This window comes from Grammomys surdaster, unplaced genomic scaffold, assembly GCF_004785775.1.
Source record: "Grammomys surdaster isolate TR1022 unplaced genomic scaffold, NIH_TR_1.0 140, whole genome shotgun sequence".
In the NCBI taxonomy this organism is placed as follows: Eukaryota; Metazoa; Chordata; class Mammalia; order Rodentia; family Muridae; genus Grammomys; species Grammomys surdaster.
Window position 1 is genome coordinate 1394476 of NW_021604598.1, and position 14707 is coordinate 1409182.

The 14707-nt window shown below is 40.5% G+C and overlaps 1 protein-coding gene across 1 annotated transcript; it reads right to left on the reverse strand.

Moving 5' to 3' along the window:
- Nucleotides 1-300: 300 nt before the first annotated feature.
- LOC114618136 (zinc finger protein 26-like) lies at nucleotides 301-13609 on the reverse strand. Its single transcript, XM_028763793.1, has 7 exons — nucleotides 13476-13609; nucleotides 10588-10775; nucleotides 7422-7505; nucleotides 6171-6297; nucleotides 4669-4752; nucleotides 3062-3159; nucleotides 301-2858 (listed from the first exon to the last, which is right to left on the reverse strand). The coding sequence occupies exons 3-7, from the start codon at nucleotides 7422-7424 to the stop codon at nucleotides 1428-1430; spliced, it is 1743 nt and encodes a 580-aa protein (XP_028619626.1). The 5' UTR covers nucleotides 7425-7505; nucleotides 10588-10775; nucleotides 13476-13609; the 3' UTR covers nucleotides 301-1427.
- Nucleotides 13610-14707: the final 1098 nt, after the last annotated feature.

Genomic DNA, 14707 nt, shown 5'->3' on the forward strand with positions numbered 1-14707 from the left:
TCCTCCAAAAGCTAACACAACACAAATCATTAATACACATACACTGAAGTGTTTAAAACATTAAAAGTACACCTATAGAGACACCTAGAAATCCATGGCTCTGTGAGCACACAAGATTTGAGAACATATGGAAGCATTTGCCATATTCCATACACGTAATTTGTCTTCGTTGTGAAATACATTTAGCAAAGGTAGTGGTATACATTTTTTTAGCTCTAGTATTTCTTTTCATAAAGTCATTCTCTATTTTGAGACCATTGAACACTAAATTACTTAGCAGACATATAACTGCTACACATATCACATATCAATAGTATTTTGCTTTATTGTAATTGTTCACATACTTAGCAAAACCTAAGGAAATAATGATGTTTCCATGTTACATTGTGTGGTCTATTTGTCAGATTGTGAGCTGACTTTTTGTATTTCACTACCTTCATGGAGCATCTTGATTGTGAAGCCCTCATAAATTTTTATGATTTATGTTAAATTATGTGTATGTCTGAGTATGAGGTATGTGCATAGTACCATAAGGACATATGAGTACAAGTATCCACAGAGGCCAGAAACATCAGATCTCCCTAGAGCTGGAGTTTCAGATGTTATGAGTGGACTGACGTGAGCACTGGGACCCATAATCAGAAAGAACAGTACATCTGTTAAGCACTTCTAGGACAGCTGACTACCTGTGCCGAGCGTGATAATGTGAATATGGGAATGTGCATACTTCTTAATGAACTTTCTCATTCTTTAATCAGAGTTCCACTCTGTGATTATTTATGTCCCATATGATCAGAAGAATAAGTGATGCCTTTCTCATATTATTTCCATTTAGAGTGTAGAGCTGTTCAAGTGTAAACAGTAGAAGCTTTCACAGGATTTTTCTACAGTATGTTTTCTGCAGTGTTTAATAAGGGCTAAGCGTTCAGTAAAGGATTTCCCAGAGTTCTTATATACATAGGATGGCTCTCCAGCATGCACTCTCATGTGACTACAGAAGTAGGGGCTTTGTGACATCCTGTACACACAAAGGGCTTCTCTCCAGTGTGAGTTCTCAAATGTACATTAAGAGATGAGGAGGAAACAAAGGCTTTCCACACTGGTGACATTCAAAAGGCTTCTCTCCTGTGTGACTTCTTAGCTGTGAAAGGTGAGGAAGGAGTGAAGGCATTCTCACATTCAATGCATTCTTATGGCTTTTCCCCACTGTGAGTCAGTACACGTATATTAGAGCCAGTGTGGACACTTAAGTCCTTTCCATAGTCCTTAAATTGATATGGTTTTAGTCCAGTGTGCATTCAGAAGCACAACTTAAGGCGTGTAGGATTTCTAAAGGATCATGTACATATCTGACATTCAAAAGGCTTCTCACCAATATGAATGAGTTCAGTAAGTTAAGAAAAGCTGATGAATGCTCTTCCACAGTGCTAACACAGATTGGGCTTCTCTCCAGTGTGTGTTCTTATATGCCTGCTGAGGCATGAGCACCCACTGAATGCTTTCTCACAATTTTTACATACACAGGGCTTCTCTCCAGTGTGAGTTTTCATGTGTCTACAAAGATAGGAGGACCGTGTAAATGCTTTACCACACATTGTACACTCAAATGGCCTCTCTCCAGTGTGAGTTCTCAAATGCGCAGTAAGGTATGAGGAAGATGCAAAGGCCTTTCCACACTGATAACATTCGAAGGGTTTCTCTCCTGTGTGACTTCTTATGTGTTCAATAAGGCCTGAGGATGTACTAAAGGCTCTCCCACATTCCTTACACTCATAAGGTTTCTCCCCAGTGTGAGTCAACACATGAGTGGTAAAGCTAGTTCGTCCACTGAAGGCTTTCCCACAGTCCTTACATTGGTATGGTTTTATTCCAGTGTGAACTTGGAAGTGCTTCTTAAGGCATGAGGAATTCCTAAATGATTTTGCACACACCTGACATTCAAAGGGTTTCTCACCAGTGTGGATTTTCATATGTTCAGTTAGCTGATAAAAGCTAGTAAAAGCCTTCTCACATTCCTTACAATCATAAGGCTTCTCCCCAGTGTGTGTTCGTGAATGTTTATTAAGGCATGAGCGCACAGCAAAGGTTTTCCCACACTCCTTACAGTCATAGGGTTTCTCTCCAGTATGAGTTCGCATGTGAATTCGAAGGTAGGAGGAGCGTGTAAATGCTTTTGCACATACTGTACACTCAAAGGGCTTCTCTCCAGTATGAGTTCTCAAATGTGCAGTAAGATAAGATGAAGAAGCAAAAGCCTTTTCACATTGGCTACATTTAAAAGGTTTCTCTCCTATATGACTTCTCACATGTTCAATCAGCCCTGAGCATTTACCAAACACTTTCCCACACTCTGTACACTCATAAGACTTCTGCCTGTTATGACTTTGTACATGTGTAGTAAGACCTGAGTGTACAGTGAAGGCTTTTCCACATTCTTTACCTTCATAGTGTTTCTCTAAAGCAGAATAATTTGTAGATTGAGTAAAAGCTTTCTTACTTTGCTCCAATTCATAAGAATTTTCTTTACTGTGAGCTCTGCAATGTGCCTGAAGTAGCAACTGATTAATAAAGGCTTTTCCACAATCACTGCATTCAAAGGAATTGTCCAGAATGCACGTCCTCTGGTAAGCAATGCTTGGCTTCAGGGAAAAGGCTTCTTCACATTGAGTCAACACTGAAAGTTTCTCATCAATAGAGGCTTTCTTGGCTGAAGGAAGTAGGTCTTTTCTGTACCAATTATATTCAGAAATCTTCTCTGTATTTTGAATATCCATGTGTGTCTGAAGGCATGGGTGTTCACTGAAGAATTTTCTGCCCATTTTAGAGTCATAGAGCTCCCCTCCATTGTAGCTTCCAGCCTATTGAGATAGAGATGAATGAGTATTAAAGAATTTTCAGACTTAGGAGGATGTTCTTGGGGTAATTCTGAATCACAATGCTTCATGCTAGAAAACCGGTCAAGAAAAACAGGCTACTTCTCTTAAACATCTTTTGTTCTTTTGTTCACACATAGAAATATCACAAAGTCAAAGAGTCTCTGACTTTGGAAACTAAGAAATACCTTTGTTAATCTTCTCCGTTGTATCTCCTTTGATATATCTGACCAAAAACTATCCAGCTGAAGTTCTGTCTCTTTTGTCTCAAGGTCCACTTTCCATTCTGAAATAAAACATTTAAAACTACACATACAAATATTTATACAAGAAAATAAGATGTTAAGTATTTGTTCTGATATTAAACATGCTAAGCTAATAATGTAAAGATAGAATCAAACAGATTGATTATATAATTGAACTCAATTACATAACTCTATAATTTGGCAGTCATATGGATCTGGGGTCAAAATAAAATTAACAATTTTTTTCTTTTTATATTTATTTATTTTGTGTGTGTGAACATGCATGCATGGCATGACACAAGCATAAAGGCTAGGAAAAAACCTTCTAGAGTTGATATTCTACTTCTACCTATGTGAGTTCCAGGAATCAAATGTAAATCAATAGGATTGAAAGAAAGCCTACCTCTACCTACTAAGCCATCTCAGTGGCCCCAAACTAAGTATTTGTTTATTTGTTTATTTATTTATTTATTTTGGTCAAAACTACATGAGATGGTAAACAAAAATAATATAATTTGGGAAAGAAAGCAGTGTACAACTACAAAAAAAAAAAAAGAATCAGAAACTCAAAGTGTAAAAGAGCAGATCACTGTTGACATCATAAGAAAGTCTGGATATGGGGCTGGAGAGACGATGGGTCAGTGGTTAGTTACAAGGACTTGTTACTTTTTCTGAAGACCTATAAGTTTCAATTCCCAGCAGCCACACAGTAGCTCTCAATTATCTGAAACTTCAATTCCAAAGGATCTGATGCCCTCAGTTCTGGCCTCTGCAGGCAGCAAGCACATAAACTGTATAGACTGACTTGCAGGCAAAACACCCATACACAGAAAATTTTTAATAATATTCACGTTGGCCTTTTTGTTTTTTCATGTATGTATTTGTGTGTGTGTGTGTGTGTGTGTGTGTGTGTGTGTTCACACACATATATAGGCTTGCACCATGTAGGTTCAAGGGATCAAACTTAGACAGTTGGGTCTGGAGGAAAGTTTCTTTACCGGCTGAGTCATCTCATCAACCTTCAAGCGAGTCTTTTTTAAAAAGTTTTCTAATGGATGGCATTCTAATGGATTTGGTCAAAATAAAATGTGTTCTCATATATATATATATATATATATATATACACACACACTTTAAGTTTGTGATTCTTTTTTGTAGTTTACATATATATATACATATACATATACATATACATATATATATATATATACTTTTGTAATATATATATGGGTATACACACACACACACGTATATATATATATACACAAACTTTCCTGAGGTTCAATAGATGGCTTAGCAGTTAAAAACCACAAAACCTGGGCCCAATGTTGAGAACCCACATGGTAGTTCAAAACTCTCTGTAACTCCAGTCCCAGGGCTCCATCAGCACTGCATGACACAGCATACACATGGTATACAAATATACACATAGGTGGAACACTCGTCGCGGTAAAATTAAAAAAAAAGAAAAATATTTTTTCAAAAAAGCTTCCTCATACTTAAAAACATTTGGAACTTTTCAAAAAGAGATGATTTTAACTCATACTCACCCTGGACAATGCCTTCTTGCACTACAGTCAACGAATTTACTTCCTCCAACCAAGAGACCAGGCTGGGTTTGACAAGCTGAACTCCTATACACAGAAAAATATGTATCAGTGACAGAAGCTCACAGAAGAGATGACAAACGTTCCCATGAAAGAGAAATTACATTTCTAATAAAACATGAGAATCTATCCCTTTTTAGATAGGGCCTCAGGTAGTCAAGGCTGGATTTGAACTCACTATGTAGCCTAGGATGACCTTGAACATATGATCCCTATCTCCATCTCTTAAGAACCGTAATTGTAGGCATGTAACACCATGCTTAATTTCATTCATTCGGTACTGGGGATTGAACCCAGGGCTTTGCGCATGTTAGGCAATCACTCTACAAATACCGTTACATCATGAGGCCCTAGAATCTTTTTTATAAAGATTTATTTTTACTTTATGTGTAAGAAAGTTTGCCTACATGTATGTATATATGCATCATATGTGTGCAGATGCCCAAGGAAGCCAGAAGAGGGTACCAGGTCCTCTGAAGTTGGAGTTACAGATGGTTGTGAGTTGCCATGTAGATATTAGACATTGAACCTGGGTCCTATGCAAGAATAGCAAGTGCCCTTAACCATTAAGCCATCTCTCCAGCTCCGAGAATTCACTTTAAATAGTTCAAACTATTATTATATTGCAAATATAATGCAATTATTAATCATTTGGTCTTTGACTCTTAATATTATAGTCAAGCTTAAACATGGATTAAAGTCAGACAGTGGTGGTGTATGCCTTAGTAGATAATATAAATTAATATAATATAATATAATATAATATAATATAATATAATATAATATAATATAATATAATATAATACCTGTATTAGCCAGGTAGAAGTGGTGCACACCTTTTACTCTAGCACTCAGGAAGCAGAGGCAGGAGGATCTCTGAGTTCGAGGCCAGCCTGGTCTACAGAGGGAGTTCCAGGATAGCCAGGGCTACACAGAAAAACACCATCTCAAAACAAACAAACAAACAAACAAAAAACCCCATAGATATCAAGATTTTTATTCAAATTGCATGCAACAGAGATGGAGAAAGATCTTCAGTCTCATGGGGAGTGACTACACCAATAGTTGTCTAGTTTTTGTTTGTTTTGATTGTGTTAAGACATGGTCCTGCTGTGCAGCAGAGGCTTATAGCTCAGGCTGACCTCGAGCTTGTGGCCAGTCTCATGTAAGAATTGTAAAAACAGGTAATAGGAACGCAGGTGGAGATTCTTCTGATTCAGTATGTCAAAGATAGAGTATAAGGTTATGCATTTCTAAGGGAGGGGGAGTGACATTATTGATTCTAAGGCCACATTTATTGACAGCTGCCAATAACAGATTAAAATGTGCTAGGGCAATGACAATGGCTCCATTATTTCCTAATATATTCAGAGTTAATAACATCGATCTTGAAAAATATGTGTTTTTCTTCTTTAATAGGCTACAGGAGATAATGGCAGTCTTACCTAGGATAGCCACGTTCTGGTAGTTCTCTAGCATCACATCTCTGTAGAGGTTTCTCTGAAACGCACCCAGTAAGCTCCATTCTTCTTTGGCAAAGTATACAGCCACATCCTCAAAGGTCACTGAGTCCTAAACCATCACATGCATGCTAGTTTGAGCAAAGCGACATCACCTATGCTCACTAGAAAATGCAAAAGTGACACCCATGCCTGTAAAGAAGTCTGAGGTCTCAAATATTTTATCTCAGAGCTCAGTGATACAGAGTGATACTAAGACATCTCTACCCCTACTCATTCTGAGGACCTTGTATAATTAATCGTATGACTTTTGGGGACCTCTTACACATGAAGGTCTACTTCCATAACTTGCACACAGAGCCCTTCTCAGCCTATTTCTCTATGCACTAGATATTCATAACTACAACACAACCTGATAAATATGTGAGCAAGAGATGGCTTATCAGTTAAGAGCACTTATTGTTCTTGCAGAGGTCCTAGGTTTAGTTCCCAGTACCCATAATGTGGCTCAGTTCCAGGGAACCACCCTTCTCTTCTGACTTCTGTGGGCAGCAGGCGTGTATATGGTATAAATACCATATTTATACATGTAGGCAAAACACTCATACATATAAAATCAAAGTCTAAAAAGAAAATTTGCTAATGAGGCATGAATGCATTCTTGGAGTAAGGCACCTGCATCTTCCCTATCATTTGCTACAGCACTTACAAAATAAATTAGGCTATCAGTACCAGAAAAGTTGAGGATAGCATAATTACTAAAATACTAAGGTAATTTTGAGAGTAATCCCAATCTCTGTTGATCCAATTATTGCATCTTTTGGAAAAATACTAATAAAACTCATGCTACCTTTAGATAACCTCTATATACAGGACCTCTTCAGAGATATCATTCTATCGTGTATGAATTTTATTTTAAGGTAACTTTTCATGTCTCAATTTTCTATAATGCAATTCTTAGTCTTCTGTGAATAAACAAAATATTAAAAATACCCTAGTGATTTACATCATTAATCCCAGCACTTGGGATTAAAGATGGAACCACAGAGGCAGAGCTCTGAGTTCAAGGCCAATCTTATTTACATAACAAGTTCCAGCCTAGCTAGGGCTACACAGTGAAACCCGGTCTTAGAACAAGCAAAAGGAAAACAAATTTGAAAAGAAAAGAATGCTGGGAGCTGACACTGTAGCTCAAGGACAATACACAGAAAGAAAGAGTTCCTTTGTTAAACTTACCATTTGTAACTCATAGGAAATATTTCCTCTCAGCAAACCCGGTTGTTATATTAAATCTTTGGTTTTTAAAAGCATTTTCCCATTCTGAAATTTAACAAACAAGAACCAAATTTCAACTTGAGCAGAAAAGGTAAAGAAATAAAAAATTAAAGGGAGACAAAAATGGTAGTGGTATTAACAGCTATTTTCAAAATAAATACACTGAGGGCAATGGCTCAGGAGGTTAAAGTGCTCGCTTCAAAACCTCATGCCCAGAATTCGGATACCCAAGACCCACACTAGAGAAGGAGATGAGACTTCTGTACGTTGTCTTCTACCCTCCTCTCATACTGTGGCATGCATACACCTATGCTAGTGCACACGCACACTCACACATACGCACGCGTGCACACACATGCATGCACACACGTGTGCGTGCACATAGACACAGACACACACACTCATTGTGCTTCCAACTACACTGGACTTTTATCAATGATCAGTTCTGCCCTCTCATCCTTTTCTTTCCATTATTTGTTCTTATTACAGTTAGCACTGGGAATGGAATTCAAGTTGTTTGGATAAGCAGCAAATGTCCTTACCCACTGACCCATCTCACTCCCACTCTGTTTTATTCCCAAGGCATCATACTGGATTCAACCTTAAAGTCTGATAGGAAAAATGTGAGTCTAATAAAGCAATGTTGCTATGGTAACTATGTTGCTTGGTAATATTTAAACAAAGCAGGGAACTGGGCATGGTGGCTCACACTTGTACTCTAAACACATGGCATTCAAAAGCAAGAGAAATGCAAATTTGATGCCAGGCTGGTCAATGTAGTAAGTTCAAGGGCCACAGAAACTGTCTCAATTTTTTAAAAAATTGTAATGTCTGCTGTAATCTTAGCTGTACAAAAAAGGTGACGTAAGACTATTTTATATCTAGAGCTCAGGTTTACACAAGATACTTTCTCAAGGAAAGAATCTTAGTGGCTTAATGAACCAACTGAGTAGGAGCATGGAAGACAGTGGTGCCGACGGTGATTTGAGCTGGGGTGGGGACATGGTTCAGGAGGCTTCAGAGGGCAAGGATATCAGTAAGTGGCCTAGTGACCATCCTTGTGATATTTTGATCAAGAATGTGGCTGTTTTCTGCCCTTGACCAAAAATATCTAACTGAGGCTAAATTGAAGAGTTAAGAATTAACAGCGTTGGCAAAAGAGATTTCCAGACAGTCTAATGTTGACTGTGTCCTATGGTTATTAGTGGCCAGTCTTATGTAGATCTATATTGAAAAGGGGGCAAGGGAAAATACAAAATGTACAGTTTGTGGAAAAAAGGAATACCAGGAATTTTAACCGGATTACAGAAAAGCCCAGTGCTAACTGAAGTAAAGGGAGGGGTGATCTCAAAGCCAGACCCCCAACCAGCTACGTTTCCAACTTGTGAAAATGAAATAAAGAAAAGCTTAGAGGCTGGAGAGATGGCTCAGCAGTGAAGAGCACTGACTGCTCTTCCAGAGGTCCTGAGTTCAATCCCCAGCAACCACAGGGTGGCTCACAACCATCTGTAATGGGATCTAATGCTCCTTCTAGCAAGTAGGTGTACATGTAGATAGAACACTCGTATACATAAAATAAATAAATAAATTTGTTAAAGGAAAGAGAAAGAAAGAAAGAAAGAAAGAAAGAAAGAAAGAAAGGAAGGAAGGAAGGAAGGAAGGAAGGAAGGAAGGAAGGAAGGAAGGAAGGAAGGAAGGGAAAAAGAGAGGCTTAGAGGTGGGTGTAGTGGTTTGAAAGAAAATGGCTCACTTGGGCTCACAGGGAGTGGCACTGTTAAGAAGTGTGGCTGGCGTAGGTGCAGCTTTATTGGAGGAACTGTGTCACTTTCTCTTCCTGCTGCCTGTGTATCTGGATGTAGAATTCTCAGCTACCTCTACACCACGTCTACCTTTGAACCACCATGCTTCCTGCTATGACCATAATTGACCAAACCCCTGAACTGTAAGCCAATCCCAATTAAATGTTTTCCTTTATAAGAATTGCCATGGTCATGGTGTCCCTTCACAATAAAACCCTAACTAAGATACCAGGCATGGTGGCACACACCTTTAATCATAGAACTCCAGAAGCAGGCGGATCTCTGAGTTTGATGTCAGCCTGGTCTACAGATCAACTTCCAGAACAGCCAAGCTTAGGCAGTGAAGAAAATAATCAAAAACAGAAAGCTGGTGAAAATGTATTTGAATGAGGAGGTCATGTTCCAGCCCCAGCAAGCAGCAGAACTTGGTAGCTTTGGCCACATGGTCCCAGTTTTAGAGTCAAGGAATTAGAGAAAGGAATTATAGAATCACTCAGTGGCTAAGGATATGTCCTGCTGAGGCTAGGAGTATGTCAGGAATGCCCCTGCGTGAAGGCCCAGAGAATCCATTGCATGAAGCTGTGCAGGTGAAGCCTGGATTACTTTGGAGACTCCTAAGATGTTGGAGATGCCAGAGCTGTGGGATACTGTGGGGCAAGTAGATCATATCAATAGATAGAAGAACTGGTCAGACTGAGTGAGCTCAAACCCAGTGAATCTCAGAATTGATAAGGGTGCCCGCCTCTATCTGCTCTGGAACACGTAACCACAGCACCCCACTGAGAGGACCATGACATAGCAGTACACACTTTTAGTCCCAGCACTCTGGAGGTAGAAGCAGGCACATCTCTCTAAGTTTAAGGTCAGCACAGTCTACACTACACAGAAAGTTGCAAACCAGTCAGGGCTAAATAGTGAGACCCTCAAGGGCTTAGGAGGACCAACCATAATGGCAGGCACCTGTAACCCTAGCTTAACTAGAAAGGGAGAAAATAGAAAAGAAGGAAGAGAGAGGGAAGGAGGGAGGGAGGGAAGAAGGAAAGGAGGAAGGGAGGAAGGGAGGAAGGAGGAAGGGAGGAAAGAAGGAAGGGTAGGAGCGACAATTTCCATAGAACTTGTAGAGGACCAGCTGGTGGAGACTTTGTGCTTGTACCAAGATTTCCATGCATTTGACTCTCAGGAGCCACTAGAGTCCTTGAGTGGACTGGTAACAAAGGAATCTTTATAATGTGAAAAATTAGATTTTTTTTAAATTTGCTAATGCCTCTCAGACTTTCTGTAAAGAAAAACTAGGGTTTATTTCCAAAAAAAAGTATTTTAAAGTATACCATGAAGGATTTCCAGATAGATCTTTCTAAAGCACATTCCAGATAACAGGTTGCTAGTAACCAATGGCCTTCCGGGGTGTTATTTACATGTATAGCAAGTTGTGGAGGACAGCACAGCTGAGAACCTTCCCTTGGCTCAGAGAAGCAGGTTCTGGCCCTGGGAGAATTAGTTTCAGCCTCCTTGGATTCTGTGGAAGGAAGTCAGAAAAGCATGAGAGACTCTGAAAAGAGGCTTCTGCACCCTTGTCAGGCCTTTCCAGAGACCAGCCATAGCCCTGAGGCTCAACTTTTGTGTTTGCTACAAGCACTCCGATCCTGCATTGAAAAGTCTGGATGAAATGCCCTAAGAAAGATGTGGCTCTGGCAGACCAGATATCTCTCTGTGCCATGGTGCACGGGAACAGCCTGGAGGGAACATTCAGACATTTAAGCACTCATACCATGCCCATTTGCAACATTAAAGTGATTGTAGCAAGTTGAAAATGTATGAGAAGGAGGGAAGGGGTAAGAAGGAAGGGTGGGTGGGGCAGTTCCTTATTACAGGAGCATTAGCAAGCTTTGTTAATGCCTTCGGGAACTCTGGACCATGTGATGAGGCTGGTCAGGAACTCTAATACAAAAAGCTGTCACTACTGGCCCGCTATTTACCCCCTAAAAAACAAATAATTGGCTAACTATGAGGCTTTCCTAGAACAGAGGATCTCAAAGACCCTGGGCCTGACAAAGGCAGCTGCCTGGGACATGGAAACAACATCCAAGCTTGGCATGAAACTGAAAGAATGGAGTCAAAACTTGGGTCCTGATATATTCTACCTCAGCTTAGGCAGGGGCTTGTCTGCCCTCAGTCCCTTGACATTTTCCTACCCTAGAATATTTGACTACCTAGAATGTCCCTTGTCCCTTAAGATTAATTGAGTGAATAATGGTAATGTGTCAACTATACAGACAGCTCTGCTGAGCACCATGTGTAAAGGGGCTTAATGAAAGGCTGTTCTTTTCATTCATTAGCAAAGACAGAGCACAGGGCATAAAATGCTCGACCAATTATCCAGCAGTCATCAGTGCTGAATGTTCTCTCAACAGATTGTCTCAACTTCGGATTTATGAGTTCATAGACAACTACTTTAAAACTCTCTCCTTCAAGCCCTGTGTGGTAGCATATACCTATAATCGCAACACTTGAGAGACAAGAGCAAACAAGTCACTATAAGTTTGAAGCCAAGCTCATTTATATAGTGAGCCAGGCCAATAATGGTATCCTGTCTCAAAACAATAAAATTAAACAAAAGTATATATCTTCAGGGGCAGGAGACATTCCACAGTTAAAGAGCAGACTGCTCTTATGCAGGACCCAGCTTCCGTTCTTCAGGTAGGTCACAGTTGCCTGTAACTCTGCTCCAGGAGATTTAAGGTTGTCTTTAGGCCTTCTCAAGCACCCACACACACATACACCAAAAACAACTGTTTAAACAAAAAAACCTGTGCCCTTCAAAATAAATGCACCAACACCCTCTAGGAACTCTTCTTGACAGAAAACAAAAATATAAAGAAAAATATCACACATCTCTATACAAAACAAGGCTTTGTTAAAATATTTCTTGTTACTGGTACTTACAGTAAGCTTATTCTTGATGCCCAGTTAAGGATTCTAATTCCTAAATTTCCTATGTATGGAAAATTCAAACATTCTTGCTTTGTTGTTTTCTCCTGATTTACATCATTTGAATATCACTTATTGCTTCTCTTAGTTACAGACTGAATAATTTTCCCTCTTTCCCCTCATATAGAAAATGATTCAAGTATCAAATTAAGAGTAATCCCTAGTTCATTTGCCTGTCTCTCTCCATAAACACAACTTGCCAATTCCAGAAAATTTTCATCTTCTCTATTTTCCTTCTGTGTGTGTGTGTGTGTGTTTTAAATTTGTTATTTTATGTATATGACTGTTTTGCCTGGAGATTATCTATCTATCTATCTATCTATCTATCTATCTATCTATCTATCTATCTATGAGTCTGGCACCCCAAGAATTCGCAGGAGGCTGTTAGAGCCCCTGAACTGGAGTTAGGAATGACTGTACAGACCATGTGGATTCTGGGAACCAAACCCAAGCTCTATGCAAGAACAGTAACTGCTCTTAATAACCAAACCACCTCTCCAGCCCCTCCTACTCACATTTTTGCTGTCAGTTTAAACAGTCCTTTTCCTAGTTTTCACTACTTCCATTCAAAGAAAGAAAACAATATTTTCCTCTACTTCTACATACTAATCAAATTGTAATAATAAATGTATCTCCTTGTATGGGTCAATAGGAAACAAGAACATACACTTGGAGGTGGGGAGAGGCTGGAGAGATAGCTCAGCGGTTAAGAGCACTGGTCCTCCAGAAAACCTGAATTCAGTTCCCAGGATGCACGTGGAGGCTCACAACCATCTGTATCGCCAGTTCCAGAGGATCCAATGCCCTCTTCTAGCCTCCACAGGCACCAAGCATGAATGTGGTGGAAAGATATATATACAGAAAAAAAAAAAAAAACACCTACCTATACACATAATAAAACAATCGTTTAAAATAAGGTGTATTTTGAGAAGAATGTGGAGAACTTTAGTTTTATTCATACTACTTATTAGTAACATTGTTGAGACAAAATTTTGTAATGGCACCCAGGCTAGCCTCAAACTCCTGATCCTCCTACCCCTGCCTTTCTCCTGCTGAGGTGACAAGTGCGCTCCACCGCGTCCAATAATAACGCCTTTTTCTTATTTTAAGAGAAGTGCTGCTGAGGCTGCTGTGGGCTCAGTGGAGTGTTCGCACTGCTCTAGCAAAGGACCCGGGTTCCGTTCGGTTCCCTGCTTTCACAACTGCCTTAATCCGAAAAGGCGCTCACCTCAACCACATGAACACTTCCGATCTTCCAACTGCTCAAGAGGACTTAAGACCAAAAACCAACAGTGCAAAGTCTTTCCCTTTCAGAAATTAAAAATAAAATTAAATTTAAAAATATAAAAATAAACAGATCTGGTCGTGATCGCCCATACAGCCGGAGGGCGCCGCCGCCTTGACGGAGGTGCCGAGCCGGTCTTACCCAGGCAACCTGCAGGCCACCACCTCTGAGGAGCAGAGGGACCACAAATCCCGTAGTCCGCGCGGGAAGAGACGGAAGGCAGTGACAGAGAGCACTTCCGCCTCCGGAATGACAGCTGCCGGACCGGTTCCGGCTCCGGCTCGGGTATTTTTGAAGGCTGACAAGAAACTTGAAGTTCTTCCCATGAAGGTGCAGTTGACCCTCAGTAGACTGACAGTAAGGAAGAGGGGCAGAAACAGGCCCACAAGGTTAAGGTCACAGTTACGAGGGTGGACCTGGCTGTGGGTGGGGACCATCCACTACCCGGACTTGAGTGGCAGGTCCGGTGCCAGAGGAGGACAGGGAGGTTAGAAGACGTGTTCTTGTAGGTGCTTTGCACACTCAGCTTTTGAGTTGCTTAGCTTCACTGGTGAGCCTGGGAATCCATGAAATAAACTGAATCCTGTTTATTCGTTCTGACTTTTAGATTGCGGCTTACCTTGGACACTGCCTCTTCCAACAGTTGAGACATTGGGCTTTCTGTCCTGTCAGGGTGGGCCCAGTGCACTAGAGTCCAGACCAGAATTAATATGAAAGACACCGGAGGTTGCTGGTGACCTAAGTCAGCGGTTAAGAGTTCTTTCCGGTGTTCTGGATGACCTGAGTTTGCTTAGCAGCATCTTCATTGGGCAACTTAAAACCACCTATATACTCCAACTACGTATCTCCCCACTCTCCCTCCTCTCTCTCCAAGTCTAGGGTCGGGGGAGGAAGAGAGAGATGGCTCAGCAGATAAAGATGCTTGCTGCCAGCTTTGGCAATCTGAACTCAATCACCAGGCCCCACATGGTAAAGGGAGAGAACCAACTCGTCCTCTGACCACACACATGCATACACACACACACAAATGGATAAAGAGATACAATTTCTTTTTAAGAAGCATACACTGAACCGAAAGTAAGTAAATTATCAGAGCGAGCAAAAGAGAATCGCCACCCCACCCGGATCCCGGGGAAGGGGGATCCTTTTATAGCGATTGAAAGTTGTCTGGGCTA